General features: G+C 37.6%; 1 protein-coding gene and 1 long non-coding RNA gene across 2 annotated transcripts in view; one reads left to right on the forward strand and one right to left on the reverse strand.

Moving 5' to 3' along the window:
• The first annotated feature begins 3,362 nt into the window (after window positions 1–3,362).
• The window catches only part of LOC127413686 (PDZ domain-containing protein 7-like), a 42,137-nt gene continuing 23,692 nt past the window's right edge, over window positions 3,363–21,807 (forward strand). The window contains 8 exon segments of the mRNA XM_051651007.1: window positions 3,363–3,670; window positions 4,275–4,412; window positions 5,496–5,670; window positions 8,373–8,549; window positions 8,687–8,834; window positions 18,031–18,091; window positions 19,084–19,435; window positions 19,437–19,519. Of these exon segments, the coding sequence (XP_051506967.1) occupies window positions 3,487–3,670; window positions 4,275–4,412; window positions 5,496–5,670; window positions 8,373–8,549; window positions 8,687–8,834; window positions 18,031–18,091; window positions 19,084–19,435; window positions 19,437–19,519 (1,318 nt within the window). The 5' untranslated portion in view covers window positions 3,363–3,486.
• Window positions 5,511–13,376, reverse strand: LOC127413689 (uncharacterized). Its single transcript, XR_007892678.1, has 3 exons — window positions 13,239–13,376; window positions 13,081–13,120; window positions 5,511–5,646 (listed from the first exon to the last, which is right to left on the reverse strand). It is a non-coding gene; the product is annotated as an uncharacterized LOC127413689 (long non-coding RNA).

Below are 21,807 nucleotides of genomic sequence, written 5' to 3' on the forward strand. Positions count from 1 at the left end.
GACTTAAACTACTTCAGTCTGTGTGCATTGAATTTATTTAATACACGAGTTTCACAATTTGAGTTGAATTACTGAAATAAATGAACTTTTCCACGACATTCTAATTTATTGAGATGCACCTGTATTACCTTTTGTAATACTGATCTCACAATATACTTTGAAACCCTTTCAAACATGAGATCACAAAACAAAAAGCTTATAAAAATGTTTAAGCTTTTCAAATTCATGTAACTGCCCTAATATTATATAGCACTTTTTATCCCAGTATTTATTATCATTATTATTAATTTTTTTTTACATATATGTTCATTTTTTTTTTGTTTTAGTTGTTGTTGTTGTTATTCTCTGTTTCACATACTCTGAACTGTACCACAATGCCTTATATTTGCCTTGTAAAAAATAATAAAATAATAATACAAAAAAAAGTACAGAGTGTGATATCTCAAGACACCTTTTTCAATGATAGGCCCTATCTATCAGGTAACCGGGAATTTTATATGTGGCATTCAAATATTGCTTACAGAACTTTAAAGATAAGGTTATTAACAACATTAAAAGGGGCAGTGGTGGCTCAGCAGTTAAGGCTCTGGGTTACTGACCAGAAGGTCAAGGGTTTAAGCCCCAGCACCGCCAAGATGCCACTGTTGGGCCCGTGACCCTATCTGCTCCAGGGGTGCCGTATTATGGCTGACCCTGCACTCTGACCCCAGCTTAGCTGGGATATGTGAAAACAAATAAATTTCACTGTATATATGAAAAAATGTATGTGTGACCAAAATAAAGGCTTCTATTCTAAAATAAAGGCTTCAAGCGTTTAAAATGGGTACTGCAGTCCAAATTCAAAATATTGTAGAGAGTTGCCTCCCCCTCCTCCTCACCAGACTCCAAGCTCACGCGGGTTGCCAGGTTGAGACAGGCAACAGGAACAAGCAAACTGACAATAGCCTTTCACTGTAAACTGTTCAGTTCATGTATACGTTTGCAATGTTTTTATTGTTTGTAAATTATAAACCAGCTCGTGTGGATTTTTTTTTATAACTCTGTCAATGTTAGCTAGATGTATTGCTGGCTTCCATGGCTGCAGCGCGCTGTGTTTGCCCGCTAACTTGATTCAAATCTGGCAACCCGGTGTGTCGAAATACTATTGGGAAGTGGGCAGTGGGCGGGATCACACTGGCCAAAACACAAACATTCACATGACAGTAAAATAAAATTAGCATGCACAGATCATGGTAAATACCATTAAAAATAATCTTAAAATAAAATATATAGTAAACATATAGCCTATTATCATAATATTAATAGAATATGGAGGTTAATATTTATAATGAAGTCCAGTGCAAACAAATAACATAACGGTCGACCTATTCACCATTAATGTAGGAGAAAGAGGTCTAATATTAATGTTGAATTAAGCTTTTATATGTACGGTAGAACTTTATAGTTTTATTAATTTAAAAATTCACGCAATGATTCAGTATAATTTCTGTCAAGCAAACTCTCAGTCCTAAACCAATGTAGCTCCTATCGCTATTACGAGTGAAGATGAAGTAATGCTCGTTTGCAGTCATTAAAACTTCATGTTCTGCTTCACTGAAATATGGCGCGCCTTTCTTGTTATCGTCTGTTTCCATGGTGACTCGAGAATTCGGCGATCTGCTGAGAACGCCTTTCTGAGTTCACCGTGAACGCGCACAAACTCTGAGTTTCAAACTCTTGGTTGAGTGAACTAACCCCGCGCAGGTGTTCTGAAACCCACATACCCAGAGTAAGCAAGGAATGGGTTAATCAACCGAGAGTTCAGGGTATATGTGACGGTAAGTTAACCCTGCTTTCTGGAATACACCCCTGGTTCAAACCTTCTTTCACCCAGATACAGAGCAAAGCAATCGTTAAATGACCACTACGTGGCAGTATAATGCTTTGAAAGATTCTCCGACCTCCTTGATGCTCTAAAGAGAATCAATCACAGTTTATCCTACATCCACATTCTCCAGGGGAGCTGATCAAAGGTTTATTCCGTGACAATAGATCACACATTGGTTGAAAACACCCATTTAACCATGCTGCCTAATTAAACCACAAAAGAGCAAACAATCTTGTTATAATGTTTTCTTTATTATCTGGCCTACCTGCAGACCAACGTGAAATTTAATTGGATCTGTAAATTGTTCCAGACGACCACTGTTCATATAATACTCTTAAGCTATGAGAGATGATTGTTAACCTCTGGACCAAATGAGATAGTGTAGTGACATCCTGAGTCGCTCCACATAATCCAATCGCCTTTTCTGAGAGACGGGCATAAGGTTGGCTAATATTGTCTTTGTCTCAGGTGAGGTCATCCGGCACAACATGGAGAAGGGTAAAGGCATTTAACTTCATCTAACTTTTTTTTTTTTCCTTCAAATAAACAACAGACCAAGTAGGATAACTACAGGAAACAAGTTTGTATCCACCATCAATCTTATTGGTAGTGCAAGTAATTCCCTACTAGTTTGTTGACTGTATATGTGTCTTAAGCATAGAAGATAACTTGCGCAGACAAGATTACGTTATAGTATTTTTCCTGACCTTTAGATAGAGGTCTCTTCACTCTTATTCATTTAAACTAATCTTATTTCTTCTTCTTCTAGCAAATAGCAGAACGATTTGCATTTGTGTCTTCGTTGCCTTTGGAAATTGTCCACTCACTTTACGCAACCTGTTGCTTGTGCGCTGTCCGAGGTGTTGATGATGCGCGTGTTCAATCGACAGCGTTAAATTCCTGTTAAGACTAAACACAATTACTATGGGCAGCTCATAAAATGTCAGTTTCATTGCGAACAAAACAGTTAAAAGTCTTTTAACATATTAAGAGTTTCTTATCGGCTCATTATCTCTTGCTGTTGTGTAACCCTTAGCTTTCCAGAATGTAATAATTGCAGATATCACTTTACCTCCCATGGGAAATTAGTCATTGCGCGCTGGGTTCTCACAGATCTTTCTCTGCTGTCTTGGATCACTAGTAAAGGTGAGACACCGAGACCTGGGAGGGCCAGATGACTGACTCCTGCCATGCAAAGCTTCACTGGCATTAAGGAATGACTCCAGCAGACCTGGACCACAATTGCACATCCTCTGTTAGATCCTTTCCGAAGCATGGACCTAAGGATACACTGCCTTTTTGATCTGTTCGGATAATACAATTTGCTTATCAGCTGTTTAATTGATTGATTATAATTATGCTGGAGTCCATTGGAGCCATACACCCTGTGAAGACACCTCACCATTTGGCTTCTAATCTAAAGTGAACAATGTTGGATCCGTAGCAATTTCTTCCTGCAGCATTGCTGCATACTTTCCCTTTTGTGGAACTAATCCTTGGGACTGAAATCCTTGTGACTGGTATTGACCCACCAGACATCCAGTTTGCCCACCCCACCCCCTTTCCCTTGAGATCCTAAGGATCTGTATGAGGGTTAGAGGGGTGGTCGCCACTTTGCCATGGCTCATTTGTCTGACACGGCAGGCAAAGACATGACGAATGGGGCTCATCCCAGTGCCCATCCAGGACCCTCAGGCACCTCTACTCTACCACGCTACCTGCACAAGAAACAGCAGCGCCAGAGAGAAGTCCGATCCTTTTCTCCTATGGGCAGGGTCATCCTCATTAATGCACCTGTTGATGGTGAGTGCCCTTGTACAAATGTAGATAACAGTTTATAAAGTATATATATACACACTCTAAGTACTACTACTCAATCTATATTATTAAAATTTTCTATTACTATTCTATTACTATTATGTAACAGTCATCAACTTTAAGTCATCAAAACTCTGAAATAACACAAATTAAAGTTTGGAAATTTTGTAGTGACCAAAAATGTTAAATGAATCAAAACTATCTAATATCTTTGGCTTCTTCAAAGTAGCCACCATTTGTCTAGCAACTTCAAGAGGTATCCCCCTAAAATGGGTTTTAAACAGTATTGAAGGAGCTCTGTATGTATTCTGGGCACTTGATGGATGCTTTTACTCACATGTATATACAGTATACCGTATATATAGATTTGTCAAGAAATTCATACATTTGCACAATTTATATTCCTCTTTAAAAGTACTGTAATTTCAAGAATTAAAGCATAAACCTTAAGAACAAAAAGATTTAAAGATTAATCACAAACAATAAATTCCGTCAAGTGTGTCCAAACTTTTGACTGGTAGTGTATGTGAGAGAAACCTTTAGTTATGGAGCTAAGTTTTCTACTTATGTTTGATTTTGGTGCACCCAGCTGGGGATGATAGCGAGGACATCCACACAATTACCGTGGACAAAAGCGAGGATGGAATATTGGGCTTCAGTGTACGTGGAGGCTCTGAACACGGCCTTGGCATCTTTGTCAGTAAAGTGGAGGATGACAGCTCTGCAGGTATTTCACACTACATAATCCGCTGAGAACTGATTTTAATAAACATACAGTAGGATCAAGATTTCACCCACAAAAAAGTTACTTCTTACGACAAAGTATGTGGGTAGTTGGTAGGAAATACTTTTGTAAATGTGACATGTCCTGTGGTGTGATATGCTATGCTTCATCTAAAACTATTTTAACAGCATTTTGCTTATTATTTTATAAATATAATGTATGCAGCTTTTATAACCTCATATTAATTGAGAGACAACATGGACTATTTGAACTTTTAATAAATCATTTGTCACCACATTTATGTCATTTAAATGTTAAAAAAAAAAAAAAAAAAAAAAAAAAAGTGTAAAAGAAATTATGTGCAGTCCCAGCACCTAAAATATACAATTTCCTGTATATATTCATAGTAATTTTAGCTTAAAATCTTGTCTGGATTAAAAAAAGCCCATGGAAATGTTAAAGGGGTCATGACATGAGGAATTTACATTTTCCTTGATCTTTTAACATATAAGAGGTCATTGTACAATAAAAAGATGCTGTAAGTTTCAGAACACAAAACTTCCTCATCACTGCAAAAAGAGCATTTGTTGAAACCAAGCTGCCAAAACGACTCGTTCTCAACTTCCTCCACATTGTGATGTCACACTGTGGTAGACATTTACACCTGACCGCTTCCACAACAACACATCAATGACTACTTAACCTTATCACTTCCGTAGCCCCATCCAGAAGTGGTGAGAAGTGAGATGGCAAGGAGAGAACAGGTCAGTCAAGAGCAGAGAGCCAGTCATAACAGTGGGCATTTACAGTCAAGTCTTAAAGGTGAAGCAGCACCAAAACAGAGCGTTTCTGACAGAGGGTCAGAATGAGGATGAATGATCATGTTTTACAAATATATGACTGTTTTTTCTTTTGTGCAAAAAACTTTAGTAATATTATAATTGAACCTCAAGGAACATATTAAAATAATAAAAAAGGCATATCATGACCCCTTTAAGCATCAACAACCCAAATGTGTATAAGTTATACTGTGAGTTTACAGTATACAATATCTGTTTCATTTGGTTTCCTTACTCCACGTTACAGAGCTGGCAGGGTTGTGTGTTGGGGATAAGCTTGTAAAGGTCAACAGCATTAGCCTGGAGAGCATCACCATGAGTAGTGCGGTAAAAGTCCTGACGGGAAACAATCGGCTGCGCATGGTGGTAAGACATGTGGGGAAGGTGCCCGGTATCCTCTACTCAAAAGAGAAGATGACATGGTAAGAGAGTAGAAATTTACAACATCAATTCAACTTGATTCATTAGTATTTTTCCCATGTACATCAAAACATCATGCTAAATAGAGTACACTTTGCCATCTACCAGTAATGTTACCTCTACACTGATGAGCCTTTAAACATATTTGTGCATATGAAAGCTTGTAATGTTTAACAGCTGGTCTACACAAACAAGTATTGAAATGTTTCAACATGACCTTTAGTTATTGTGCAAGAAAGGTTGCAGTGGGACCCCTGTCCCTCAAGCCTGCCTTTTAGAGGTTTTCCAGACAGCTTTTGATGTTGCTTTTGTTGGGTAATCCATTTAAAATACTGGTAATTGTTTAGGCATTCATTTATTGGCAGGTGTGCTGAATGAGGGGGTTTAATCAGGCTCACTGTAGTGAGAAGATAAGCAGATCATAGTGATGGGCTGCTGTTCCCTTCTCTGTCATGACTAACAGTGTGGAAACCCTGTGACACTTGGGCTTTGCTTGTTATCTTTTCCTTCAGCTTCTGTTTCAACATACAGTAGTGGTAGAGTTACCTCAGTGGTCTTTTGAGCCATTTCATTAACTGATAGTAAATTAGGCAGGTTTCTTGCAAAAGTATATGTGTCCAGAGAAAGGTTACAGTTGTGCTCAAAAGTTTGCATACCCTGGCAGAAATTGTGAAATTTTGGCATTGATTTTGAAAATATGACTGATCATGCAAAAAAACTGTCTTTTATTTAAGCATAGTGATCATATGAAACCATTTATCATCACATAGTTGTTTGGCTCTTTTTTAAATCATAATGATAACAGAAATCACCCAAATGGCCCTGATCAAAAGTTTACATACCCTTGAATGTTTGGCCTTGTTACAGACACACAAGGTGACACACACAGGTTTAAATGGTAATTAAAGGTTAATTTCCCACACCTGTGGCTTTTTAAATTGCAATTAGTGTCTGTGTATAAATAGTCAATGAGTTTGTTAAATCTCACGTGGATGCGCTGAGCAGGCTAGATACTGAGCCATGGGGAGCAGAAAAGAACTGTCAAAAGACCTGCGTAACAAGGTAATGGAACTTTATAAAGATGGAAAAGGATATAGAAAGATATCCAAAGCCTTGAAAATGCCAGTCAGTACTGTTCAATCACTTATTAAGAAGTGGAAAATTCAGGGATCTCTTGATACCAAGCCAAGGTCAGGTAGACCAAGAAAGATTTCTGCCACAACTGCCAGAAGAATTGTTCAGTATACAAAGAAAAACCCACAGGTAACCTCAGGAGAAATACAGGCTGCTCTGGAAAAAGACGGTGTTGTTGTTTCAAGGAGCACAATATGACGATACTTGAACAAAAATGAGCTGCATGGTCGAGTTGCCAGAAAGAAGACTTTTCTGTGCCAATGCCACAAAAAAGCCCGGTTACAGTATGCCTGACAACACCTTGACACACCTCACAGCTTCTGGCACACTGTAATTTGGAGTGACGAGACCAAAATAGAGCTTTATGGTCACAACCATAAGCGCTATGATTGGAGAGGGGTCAACAAGTCCTATAGTGAAAAGAATACCATCCTCACTGTGAAGCATGGTGGTGGCTTACTGATGTTTTGGGGGGGTGTGAGCTCTAAAGGCACAGGGAATCTTGTGAAAATTGATGGCAAGATGAATGCAGCATGTTATCAGAAAATACCGGCAGACAATTTGCATTCTTCTGCACGAAAGCTGCGCATGGGATGCTCTTGGACTGTCCAGCACGACAATGACCCTAAGCACAAGGCCAAGTTGACCCTACAGTGGTTACAGCAGAAAAAGGTGAAGGTGCTGGAGTGGCCATCACAGTCTCCTGACCTTAATATCATCGAGCCACTCTGGGGAGATATCAAACGTGCGGTTCATGCAAGACGACCAAAGACTTTGCATGACCTGGAGGCATTTTGCCAAGACGAATGGGCAGCTATACCACCTGCAAGAATTTGGAGCCTCATAGACAACTATTACACAAGACTGCACGCTGTCATTGATGCCAAAGGAGGCAATACACAGTATTAAGAACTAAGGGTATGCAGACTTTTGAACAGGGGTCATTTCATTTTTTTCTTTGTTGCCATGTTTTGTTTTATGATTGTGCCATTCTGTTATAACCTACAGTTGAATATGAATCCCATAAAAATTAAAAGAAATGTGTTTTGCCTGCTCACTCATTTTTTCTTTAGAAATTGAACATATATTACCAATTCTCCAACGGTATGCAAACTTTTGAGCACAACTGTACATTGTTTTTGTTTTAAGATTTTAGGTGTGGTGTCTTATTTTTAATGTTTAGGAAAATTTTTCCTATCTCGGATTAATATTCCGAGACAGCTGTGAGCATGATAGCTTCATTCTCCGCAAAAGTGTAAACACTGTATCTCTGTAGCCCTATCAAAATATTGCTCTGTTTGCTTAAGAATCCCAACCAGTCCTATAGCAACTTTGGCTGAACTAATGGCATGAGCATGGGGCAGGACTATCTGTTTGGCAGATGGGCACAATATTCAGGGAAACTTGTTTGAAAACAGTCATTGGTGTGGAGGTATTAGTTCAGTATTGACACCTTTTATAATAAACTTTGTATTTATGTACTAATTATGCATTTTTGTACTATGACTGTGATTATTGTGTCTTTGCTTATTTGTTTACAGCTTATTAACATATAAATGTATGCATGCAGGGTAGATCTGATCCGACGAAGGATGGTAGTGGACGAGAGTGGTCGCACACCTTCAGAGGCCAGTTCAGATGGAGCCATGCACAGAATATTGCACCTGTACACAACCTCAGATGACTACTGCCTCGGGTTCAACATCCGTGGTGGCAAAGAGTTTGGCCTGGACATCTATGTCTCAAAGTAAGAGCAAGGGAGAATGGTTTAGGGGTTTCGTTTTAATGTCTCTGTTTTCGTTTTTTTACTGCTGTATGACTGTTGCCGATATGTTATGGAACTTTTTTTACTTAATTCATAAAATGATTTTTTTTTGTGTTGAGACTGGACCCTGGTGGCCTGGCTGAACAAAATGGAATTAAAATGGGGGATCAGATTCTGGCAGCCAGTGGCATTAGCTTTGAGGACATCACACACAGCAATGCAGTAGAAGTGCTTAAGAGTCACACTCATGTGATGCTGACCATAAAGGTAAGAATAATAAAAATATAATTTCTGAATAAACTGGAGAAATAATTTAAAGACATGCTCCAGCAATTTAGCATTCATTGAATGTTAGTAGAATCAGAGTTTCTGCAGGTTTTATTAAGCAAAATTTAAGACTTTTTAAAGACCTTTTTAAGACCAACTAAAGGAAATTTAAGTAATAAATTCAAGGGAACACAATATGTCATCGCATTGTTCTTTAAATGTAAATGCCTAGAGAGCACAAGAACAATCATATATACTGTATACAGTAGTAACACTTAAAATTTTAAAAATGCAACTTAACAGATCTCCATTACTTTTTTATACATTTTACAAAAAGTAACACGATAAGGCTTGAATACCTCTGCCCCTAACCACCAGAATGTGGAAATAACTTTTACCTTCTGATCAGACATTGTATCAGCTATTTTCCTCTATGAAACTGCTGTTTCACTTGAATAGTGTTTAAACAACACCCAAAAATATAATAGTTAATTTATAATAATTTATCACACATTATATGTTTGCACATATACAGTGAAATTCTTTTTTTCACATATCCCAGCTAAGCTGGGGTCAGAGTGCAGGGTCAGCCATGACATGGTGCTCCTTGAGCAGATAGGGTCAAGAGCCTTGCTCAAGGGCCCAACAGTGGCATCTTGGCAGTGCTGGGGTTTGAACCCCCAACCTTCTGATCAGTAACCCAGAGCATTAACTGCTGAGCCACCACTGCCCCCTATACTTCAAAGCTCTGGAATTAAATATAAGTGATCACCACCAAACATGTAAAAACAAGATCTTATTCAAATACATTTTGTCATTAAATCTAGAAGCTCAACAAAAGGAGCATAGATTATTTTTTTCTTTTGTTATAAGAACCTCCATATTATTCTGCAATCTAAATCCGTTGTCCTAGATTAGCCAATAATATATACATTTACAGAAATGTACACATTGTGCCACTCAGTTGGCATGATTCACGAATGGCAAAGAGACATGCTAAAGTTGGAGCCTGCACACAAGTGTGGATTATCTTTTGAACTAGAGGTGGCGCTGTCTCCAAATTGCTCAGGTACTTTCAGGACATGATGTCAATGATGTATATCAAATTTCTTATAAATCTGACAATGCATTCAAAAGACATTTAACTTAAAATTGCTGGAGAGGCAGTATGGATGATAAGGGAAAAATTATATATGGCTGATATGGGTATCCTTGAAATCATGATTTTAGGACATATGGTTCAAAAGTTAAAGGCAAAACCAAAAATGTTTTGCATTTCTTGACCCATAGGTGGTGCTGTCACCAAACTTTGCATCCACCCTCAGATCAAGGTCCTGATGAAGCATACCAAGTTTCATTTCAATAAAACAAACCATTGCCGAAATATAGCCTCATTTCCTGTTTTAAGTTGACCTTGTCAAATTTAACTTTTCAGCAAAATCAAAAATCAAAATTCGGTATTATTCATTCTGTGCAGATCAGTCTGGAGATTATTTTGAGCCAATGTTTATGCAAATCAGGCAAAGTTTGAAGGAATAGAAGCGAATAAATGATAAATGTCATAATCCAAGATGGCGGCCACTGTAATGGGCAGAGTTTTAATTTTAACCAATCCATTTGTATCATCAGGAGGAGAGTAATTACATGCAAAAATAATTTTGTTTCTAGGACAAATGGTTCAAAAGATACGCACAAAAGACACAGGTTGCTTAGTGCCCCCATTCCACGTGAAAACATGTAATTTTTCACCTACTGCTCATTCTGTTTGTACTGTTGTGCTAGTTACTTGCAGATTAACAGTTTACTTTCACTACAGACTATATGATTGACTATGGCTTTCTTGTTTTGTGGTGTTTGATGTATTTACTGTGTTGTAGTGTTTTTTGGTTTTGATGTACTGTATATGTTTGTTGTTTGTGAAGCGCTTTGAGTAAAAAAAAAAAAAAAAAAAAAACGCTATATAAATTGAACTTATTATTATTGTTTATTATTAAAAGACAAGTGAATTTTTGAACTGATGGTGGCAATATAGAGTGTGTCCAAGAGACCACAAATTTGGTATGGGGGCTATTCGTGCCCAGAAATTATTCTTCACTTTTAAAACGACTTAAACACAACAACAAACCAATCCCTCATGCAACATTTAATACCATGACCATATGAATTTAAGACTTCGATTCGCTCCGATTTTAAGACCTTTTTAAGGCCTTATTTTGCGAAAGGGCAATTTAAGACTTTTTTCAGACCTGCAGAAACCCTTTGAACAGTGTTATTATAATTTTCTTTCCTTTTTTTTTATTACTGTTTTATTTTTAATTAATCCTCTCAGTTTAGTTTTTAATTTAGTTGGTTTTCACTCTGTGATTTAGTGTTAGTAGGTTGTCTAGATTCAGTTTAGTTTTAGTTTTTCAGTATATTTAGTTTTTATTTCTACGTTTTAATTTTGATATTTTAGAGTTTCCAAAGTTAAAGGGATAGTTCACCCAATAATACAAATTCTCATCATTTACTCACCTTCATGCCATCACAGATGTGTATGATTTTCTTTCTTCTGCTGAACACAAACAAAGATTTTTAGAAAAATATTTCAGCTCTGTTGGTCCTCACAATGCTAGAGAATGGGTGTCAAAACTTTGAATCTCCAAAATCCACATAAGGGCAACATAAAAGTACTCCGTAAGACTCCATCTTCTGAAGTGATATGATGGGTGTGGGTGAGAAACAGATCAATATTTATGTCCTTTTTCCTTCACTTTCACTTTCTCCTTCTGTTTTTGGTGATTCACATTATTTGTGCATATCGCCCCCTAATGTGTAGAGAGGAGAATTTATGATAAAAAAAAATTACTTAAAAATGTATCTGTTTATCACCAATACCTATCATATTGTGTCTGAACACATGGATTTAACCACTGGAGTTATATGGATGACTTTTATGCTACTTTTGGCACCCATTCACTTGCATTGTATGGACTCACAGAGCTGAGATATTCTTCTAAAAATCTTTGTTTGTGTTCTGCAGAAGAAAGAAAGTCATACACATCTTGGATGCCAGGTGGGTAAGTAAATCATGGGAGAATTTTCATTTTGGGGTGAACTATCCCTTTAATGTGTTAACTGATATAATTTAAATATTTTTTAACTCCCATTACATTTCTCTGGGCCATTTAGTGATATTGCTATTTAGTGGCATTTTCCCATTAATAAATGTGGGTTGCTCCAAATTTTATAATATATTGTGTCAACTTGAAATCTAAATCAAAAACAAAAACAATATATCGTAATTTTTTACTATATTTTAGTTAGCTTTAAGGTAATTAAAATGTAATTTAGTTTATTTCATTATCCCAATTATGTTAGTTTTTATTTTTATTTCAGTTAACAAAAAAGTTTTCATCTAGTATTAGTTTTAGTTAATATTAACAATGCATCAGAATGAATAGATCATGTGGATCAGTATGTAATTGTAAGAAAGAATGAATGACAGATTACCAGCACTCAAAATGATTAAGAGGGACCTGTCAGCTCGCTGCTATTACTGAATGCTGACACAGAAGAACCTCCAGTTTTACAAATAACTAAAAGCGAGTGCAAGGCATTCTTTTATGACAGTATTCAAAGTCACATCACTGTGTAAATTTACAGTAGTTTATCTCCACTGAAAAGGGCAAGACAAATAATTCACAAAGTGCTGTGGCATATTAATTGCCACCAAAGCATGTTAAACAACACATCTTCTTATTGCATATGCGACTGAGAAAGCATTGCAAAGCAGACAGTGGCATTTAGCCGTCACATTGCTTGTTGCTCGCTTTACTCAGGCAGAGCTCAGGTTCCATCTATGAAAAACAGCCAGGTGATGTGCATTATTCACCAGACCTTAAGGATCAGGTTATAATCAGCAGAAAGTCTCATTTTATGGCTTTTATCATTGCCCCCATGGCAAGGCTTTGAATCAAACCTTCAGTGGTGCTATAAGTATTTGGGCCTGCTAAATGCGTGCTGTGTAGCTATTGATGGCACTTTGAAGTGGTAAATGTTAGCTTAGTTTTCTCTTGGGATCCAAGGGCCCTGCTGATGATAAGTGTAGTGGCAATGTGAGAAAATGTCAGGCAGTGATCAAAACTGAAGGAGAAAGAAATGTATTTAAACTGTATGTAAGTCCCTGTAGTTCAACTGATCTTCACTAGCTATGCTTAAAGGGATAGTTCACCCCAAAATGAGAATTCTCTCATCATTTACTCACCCTCATGCCATTCCAGATGTTTATGACTTTCTTTCATCTGCTGAACACAAATAAAGATTTTTAGAAGAATATCTCAGATCTGTAGGTCCATGCAATGCAAGTGAATGAGTGCCAAAATTGTGAAGCTCCAAAACCACATAAGGGTAACATAAACGTACTCCAGATGACTCCAGTGGTAAAATCAATGTCTTCTGAAGCGATATGATAGATGTGGGTGAGAAACAGATCAATATTTAAGTCCTTTTTTTTTACTATAAATTCTCCCTGCTCAGTCAATCTTCACTTCAGTTTCACTTTCCCATTCTTCTTCTTCTGTTTTTGGTGATTCACAGTCTTATTGCATATCGCCCCCTATTGGGCAGAGAGGAGAATTTATGATAAAAATGACTTAAATATTGATCTGATTCTCACCCATACCTATCATATCATGTCTGAAAACATTGAATAAACCACTGGAGTCATATAGATTACTTTTATGCTCCCTTTATGGATTTTGGAGCTTCAACATTTTGGCATCCATTCACTTACATTGTATGGACCTACAGGGCTGAAATATTCTTCTAAAAATCTTAATTTGTGTTCTGCAGAAGAAAGAAAGTCTCAAACTTCTGGGATGCTGGGAGTAAATCATGAAAGAATTTTCATTTTTGGGTGAACTATCCCTTTAAGTCTTGGGATCGATTCCCAGAGAAGGCACAAACTGGTAAAATCTATATCCCAAAATGCAGTGGATAAAGTGTCTGCAAATGTACAGTTGTGCTCAAAAGTTTGCATACCCTGGCAGAAATTGTGAAATTTTGGCATTGATTTTGAAAATATGACTGATCATGCAAAAAAATCAACAACTGTCTTTTATTTAAGCATAGTGATCATATGAAGCCATTTATTATCACATAGTTGTTTGGCTCCTTTTTAAATCATAATGATCACAGAAATCACCCAAATGGCCCTGATCAAAAGTTTACATACCCTTGAATGTTTGGCCTTGTTACAGACACACAAGGTGACACACACAGGTTTAAATGGCAATTAAAGGTTAATTTCCCACACCTGTGGCTTTTAAAATTGCAATTAGTGTCTGTGTATAAATAGTCAATGAGTTTGTTAAATCTCACGTGGACGCACTGAGCAGGCTAGATACTGAGTCATGGGGAGCAGAAAAGAACTGTCAAAAACCTGCATAACAAGGTAATGGAACTTTATAAAGATGGAAAAGGATATAAAAAGATATCCAAAGCCTTGAAAATGTCAGTCAGTACTGTTCAATCACTTATTAAGAAGTGGAAAATTCGGGGATCTCTTGATACCAAGCCAAGGTCAGGTAGACCAAGAAAGATTTCTGCCACAACTGCCAGAACAATTGTTTGGGATACAAAGAAAAACCCACAGGTAACCTCAGGAGAAATACAGGCTGCTCTGGAAAAAGATGGTGTGGTTGTTTCAAAGAGCACAATATGACGATACTTGAACAATGAGCTGCATGGTTGAGTTGCCAGAAAGAAGCCTTTACTGCGCCAATGCCACAAAAATGCCCGGTTACAATATGCCCGACAACACCTTGACACACCTCACAGCTTCTGGCACACTGTTATTTGGAGTGACGAGACCAAAATAAAGCGCTATGATTGGAGAGGGGTCAACAAGTCCTATAGTGAAAAGAATACCATCCTCACTGTGAAGCATGGTGGTGGCTTACTGATGTTTTGGGGGGGTGTGAGCTCTAAAGGCACAGGGAATCTTGTGAAAATTGATGGCAAGATGAATGCAGCATGTTATCAGAAAATACCGGCAGACAATTTGCATTCTTCTGCACGAAAGCTGCGCATGGGATGCTCTTGGACTGTCCAGCACGACAATGACCCTAAGCACAAGGCCAAGTTGACCCTACAGTGGTTACAGCAGAAAAAGGTGAAGGTTCTGGAGTGGCCACAGTCTCCTGACCTTAATATCATCGAGCCACTCTGGGGAGATCTCAAACGTGCAGTTCATGCAAGACAACCAGAGACTTTGCATGACCTGGAGGCATTTTGCCAAGAAGAATGGGCAGCTATACCACCTGCAAGAATTTGGGGCCTGATAGACAACTATTACAAAAGACTGCACGCTGTCATTGATGCTAAAGGGGGCAATACACAGTATTAAGAACTAAGGGTATGCAGACTTTTGAACAGGGGTCATTTCATTTTTTTCTGTGTTGTCATGTTTTGTTTTATGATTGTGCCATTCTGTTATAACCTACAGATGAATATGAATCCCATAAGAAATAAAAGAAATGTGTTTTGCCTGCTCACTCATGTTTTCTTTTAAAATGGTACATATATTACCAATTCTTCAAGGGTATGCAAACTTTTGAGCACAACTGTATATGCTTTAATGTGGATTTCCACTGTGCTGGACAGTTTGTATGAATCCATTTTAAAGTGACACAGCTTCTGTGTGACATCATTGTCCTCCAAGATGTATTTTCCTAAAAGGCAAATTATGCTGCCACCTACTATCATCTTTATAATGTTCCAGTTCTTGTTTAATGTTTGTAAAATACTAGACTAAGATATTCCGAGGGGCCTTTGACCTCAAAGTGAGGTAAGCGTACACCTGGGGCATCAGTCAGAAATGCCTGAACTGACAAATAATATGAGGTCGTATTCTCTTCAGTCTTGCCTGGTGGAAAATGCTGTTCTAAGTAATTTTTGGGCTGTTTTACTCTAAGGTTTTCAGAATGAATTACATTCAACACAGGACATTTTATATTCAGTGCACTTAGTTCACTCAATAGTTCACCCAAAAAATTTAAATTCTCTGAAAACCCTCATAACGTTCCAAACCTGTAACATTTTCTTTCTTCTATGGAACACAAATGAGAAAAGTCTGAAGACTGCTGGACGATCTTTTCCTTGCAGTTGTAATGAATAGGGGCTGAAGCTTTCAAGCTTCAAAAGATATGCAAAAATAAAAAAAAATATGATAAAAATGATCCATAATGTTCTGAAGAGTCTTCTGAAATCATATGGTAGCTTTGTTACAAACCTAAATAAACAGAAATGTAAGTTGTTATTCTCTGAAAATATTGCCATTCGCCCTAACTCTCCTTGTAGATCATTCAAGAAGTAGTGATGTCCGATCTATGAACAGTTTCATTATTTAGAGTCAGATCTTTCTAATGGATCAGTTGATACAATTCACAAAACTGGTCTGAATGATTTGCTCACAAATCAGACTGATCCACATCACATGTTCATGTCACTAAATCAATGATCCAGTCGCAGCTGTTAACAGCTCATTGAAAGGCAGATTATCAGTGAATAAAGATTCAATTTCACTTAGTTTCTCACACAAAGCTATCAGGCTTCATAAAACGTGTAATACAGTGCACAAGACGTATGGACCACTTTTATTATACTTTCATGATGCTTTTGCATCCTTAAGCTTGAACCCCTCAGTCCCCATGCCTTGCAATTTCAGGGTGAACACAATATGCCATTGCATTGTTCCCTAAATGTAAATGCCTAGAGAGCACAAGAATAATCATATATACTGTATACCAGTGTTTCCCAACCTTTTTTCTGCCACGGCACACTTTTTACGACTAAGAAATTCTACGGCACACCACTATCCCACATAGGCTAACCATCGTCAATATTTTTACTTTTCAAGAACTTGTCCAAGTTTTCTGTTTTATAGTAGCCTATTTAAACTGCTGAGCATGACTTTTATCAGAAAAGACCACAATAATATACAAATAATAATAATTTTGAGTTTCAATAATGTTCATTCGTCATTGTAAAGAGCATTTCACATGAGTTGAGTTGAGGCGTCAATGCTCTGTTCAATGCCAGCATCAAGAGCCGCATTGCCCTCCCATGACAAGAGTTGCAGAAAGCGTCACAGAGGGGCAATTTTACGAGTTTGCCACGGAAAAAAGCGGGAGGTGTGCACAATAAACATTGAAAACGTTTTTGGAAGAGAGAAAAAAGCTTGCAGTTGCTTTGATAGTAGAAGGTAATAAAAGGTCTAAGCGTTTTCTTGGTGAATTTAAATTAGTTCAATAACTGGGCTCTCTGATATTCGTAAACGATAAGGTAATATTTAATTAAAAGAAATTATGAGACATTCAATGTCTCTTCACAAATCTGGACAGTTTTTAAATATTTCTTGCAAAAACGTGTGTATGAAAAACACTTTGGTGTAAAGTGGCGTCACTTCATAGACTTCAATGTATTCTGCAACGCTGAAGTCGAGTCATGTGAAACACCCTTAACGTGTATAAATATCAGTCACTTTTGCACATTAATCATTGCTCTTCATAATCACAAAAGTGACCGATTATGGTTTAAAAACTGTGAATTTCTCAGAAAGGTGAGGAGTTTGGATCCCTGAAATTATTATTATATTTTCATGCATTTATTTCTTTTGTGGAATTTGATAATTTTCCACGGCACACCTGACAATCATTCACGGCACACTAGTGTGCCATGGCACTGTGGATAAGAAATACTGCTGTATACAGTAGTAACACTTCAAATTTTAAAAATGCAACCTAACAGATCTCCATCACTTTTTTATACATTTTACAAAATGTAACACGATAAGGCTTGAATACCTCTGCCCCTAACCACCAGAATGTGGAAATAACTTTTATCTTCTGAAAATCATATGGGTTAAAAGCAACATTATGGTAATTAAATAATGACATAATTAATTTTTTGGGTGAAGTATTGGGTGAACAAAGTGCTCTGCATATAAAATCCAATGTTTTATGTTGAATGTAATTCATTGTGAAAACCTTGTGCAGTGTAAACAGCTCAAAAATGACTTATGACAGCATTTTTCACCAGGCAAGGCTGGAGGGAATATTTATTTTTGGGTGAACTGTAGGTTTAAATAGCCTTTTTTTCTCAATGCAAATATTTTTTTCTAAACAAATATGCCTTGTCTGATATCCTGTACTAGGATGCTGGAAGATATCCTGCATATAAGGAGATGGTGGCGGAGTACAGCTGGCTTAATAAATGTATGTAAACATTATGTGTAAACCTCACATACCCATACATTTAATTTGTGAATACGTTATGTATCTATCTTTAAAGACAGGTTGCATGCTTTTTGTGATGCACTATTTTGCGTTTGTATTTTGGAGCATCCTGTGTTAGAAACATAATATCATAATTGAATTGATGATGTGCATTGGCACATTCCCTGTACAGATTAAAACTGAGGGCAGACTGGCCACATTAAGCCTGATTTTTTTCATTGCCATCAAACTCTCTCTGCTTTCCATTTATTATAGTCGTGTCTAAAAATAACCAGGGATTAGAGAATTAGGATAAATCTTCCAGGATTGTGCATGTTTCTAACATCAGGGTTATCCGGGGTTATTTAGGTTACAGAACAGAAGAGTTTTTTTTTCCATATTCAGAGCTCATGTGATTCTCCTTCATATTTAAAGGTGAAGTGTGTAACTTTTTCTATGTTTAAATATTACTTTCCTTTCTCAGTTTAATATGCAAAAACTATAAGTAAACCATTTGTAGGTGTAAATGATCTAAAAAGTGTAAACACGCTGGCTCAGTGGCGCTTTGAAAGCATTGCTCTGTTTGTTTGAGTATCCCGACCAGCCCAACACAGCAACATTGACTCAACCAATGGTGTGGTTTTAAGGTGGGATTAAATGCTTGTCAATCAATGGAAGACAGGAATGTTGACCTGTTTGATAACCGTTATTATTTTCACAACTCCCTTTGGTGGTGCTAGTGCCACTTCACCTTTAAGGCAATTGAGAGTAGCAAGTGTAGAGTACGCCAGGACTGTCTTTGCTATTTATAAGGCTCTTTGTCTTTCTTTGCACATAAGTGCACTGTGCTGTAGACAGTATACTCTATGTTCACAAGTGTAATGAAGTGGAAGACAGAGCTACACTGGAGTGCACTGAATGTTCTAAGTGTTCTATTAGGTGTTCTAAAAATATCTTATAAAAGTCTCTATCCTTTTCTCTCTCTTTCTCAGTGGCTAATGGGGTTCAGCCCTCTTCCTCTCAGGGTTCAGACTCCTACTCGTCCACTTCCTCTCTCTCTTCCGGAATACCAGTCAGCTCATTCAGTGGACTTTCGCAGGTAATGTTCCCACCTGTATTCAGCTCAGAGATGGTGGATGTCTGTATCTCTACTGAGGACTGCTCACATCGGCCCAGCTCTGAATGGATAGAGACTGCAATCCAGACTGACCCACTGGAGCCTGATGCCTCATCGAGAGCTAGTAGGGTCATAACCACAGAAACCAGCCAAACAGTGGGCAAAACTGTTCTGTTGAAAGATACATTGATCCAGAGTGGGACCGCCCACCCTCGGACAAGGACTAGACTCTCCTAAAACCACAGTGCTGATGGCTCTCAGTAAACCTCGGAAACCTATCCGCCAACCTCAGAGTCACATCACTATGTCAGGTACAGTAAGGCTGGTTTAAAACAGTGTTTAATTTATTTGTCACTAGTGTCAGCAAACGAAATTGCAGAGACATTGACAAACAGGTTTTCCAAACTCTCCCCCTATCTTCCATTGGTCGCACAAAGAGATAGTCCTACCCCAAACTCACACCACTGGTTTTGCAAATTTTACTGTGTGATTTTGATTTTTTCAGGAATAGTAGAAGCTATTTTAAAGGAATAGTTCACCCAAAAATGAAAATTCTGTCATTTTTTACCCTTATGATGTTCAGATGAAAAAATTAAAAATATCCAGGGCCACTGAATAATGACTGAGACTGTCTTGTCCTGAGAAGTATGTTTAGTTCATGAACATTTAAAAAAACTGGTCTAAGTGATTCGTTCACAGATCTGATTGATTTGGTTCTTTTTATTTTTTTAATACATTTGGAATGCCCAATTCCCACTACTTAGTAGGTCCTCGTGGTGGCACGGTTACTCACCTCAATCCAGGTGGCAGAGGTCAAGTCTCAGTTGCCTCCGCTTCTGAGATGTCAATGCGCACATCTTACCACATGGCTCACTGTGCATGACACTGCAGAGACTCACAGCGTGTGACTCATGCTACTCTCTGCGATCCATGCACAATTTACCACGTGCCCCATTGAGAGCGAGAACCCCTAATCGTGACCACGAGGAGGTTACCCCAGGTGACTCTACCCCCCCTAGCAACTGGGCCAATTTGGTTGCTTAGGAGACTTGGCTGGAGTCACTCAGCATGCCCTGGATTCGAACTTGTGACTCCAGGGGTGGTAGTCAGCTTCAATACTCGCTGAGCTACCCAGGCCCCAACTGATTTGGTTCTTGAGTTCAACTCACTGATTTAATTATCTAGCCTCAAAGGTTAACATTCCATTTGAGAGCAAGATTATCAGCGAATTAGTCAGAGCTGTAGTATGGCTTCAGAAAATTTTTTGAACACTATCATAATTTTTTTATACTGATTTAAATTTTGGGGGCTGTCCCAGTCCTCATTCTCTTTCATTACATAGAAAAAATGGCCCAGAATATTCTTCAAAAATGATCCTTTTGTGTTCTACAAAAGACAGAAAGTCATACAATTTTGGAACATTTGGAAAATGAGGGTGGGTAAATTATTTTGAAAGAATTTTCATTATTGGTTTAAAGTTGAAATATGGAAATTTTTCAGTGATAAAATACTTTTTCCTATCCCAGCTTAATATATGCAGAGAAAACTATAAGTAAGTCATTCATTGGTTAATGTTCTTGAAAACTGTAAATACTGTTTCCCTGTGGCACTATGAAAATTCTTCTGTTTTGAGTGACCCGTCTCAAGAGAGACAACAGTATTGACTCGACCAATTCAGTTTTAAAAAGATAAAAAGGAGTCTCTCAGCCCACCAGCAAAGGCTATACATTTAAAATAAGGTGAGCTGTACAAGGCCAGCCTCTGTTTATATCACTGATGGAACATGCAACTCATATCTGAGTTGCAATGTCCATGCCCAAGACCACAACCAGATCAGTGATGGGTAGAGTAATTCGATACATATGCCATGCAGTGGAATCTCAGAATAGAACATGTGTGGTTAAAAACCAACAACTGACCCATGAAGCAGCCCTGTAGCCATTCTTCTGCATCTGTTTGTCATATGCTCTGTATATAGCGCTGCTATTGGATTTCTGCATTGAAATGAACTCTGTGGAATGCATAATACATCAGTATTACAGCATGGGATCTCCCTGTGAAAGATTAACGGTTCAGACTGGAGCATCTGATGCCATGAGAAATGTACGCTCAAAATCCACAGAGCCAAGTGTATATCATCTTATTTTATTTGCCAGGTTTATCACTTCACACTGTGGAGATAAATGACTGGGGTATTTGTAACGACAAGTGGCCTTTAACAAATACATTCAATCACAAGACTCATTTCATCACTGTTATCAGTCTTAACATAATCTGCCACCAAAACATGTCCAGGTTATATTTTAAAAAATGCAATAAATTAAAAGAAAAAGAAAAAATATAAGTTTTTTGTTTAAAGAAAATAAAGCTTTTCTTTAGTACCATTAAGATTTTTTGCATTGTGACATTATTCTTATGAAAATTAAGCACCCCACCCCAACTCTCATTACTGTAATGCATCCAAATGTGTTACTTTTGTTTGTAGTAAATTTAGTTTTATTTTCTTTTGTTTAGGTTTATTTGTAATTCTAATTATTCTTAAAGGTGCACTCAGTAATTTGTTTCCTCATTTAAAAAATGTTACTTCTAAAGAAATAAA

This window comes from Myxocyprinus asiaticus, chromosome 23 (assembly GCF_019703515.2).
Source record: "Myxocyprinus asiaticus isolate MX2 ecotype Aquarium Trade chromosome 23, UBuf_Myxa_2, whole genome shotgun sequence".
In the NCBI taxonomy this organism is placed as follows: Eukaryota; Metazoa; Chordata; class Actinopteri; order Cypriniformes; family Catostomidae; genus Myxocyprinus; species Myxocyprinus asiaticus.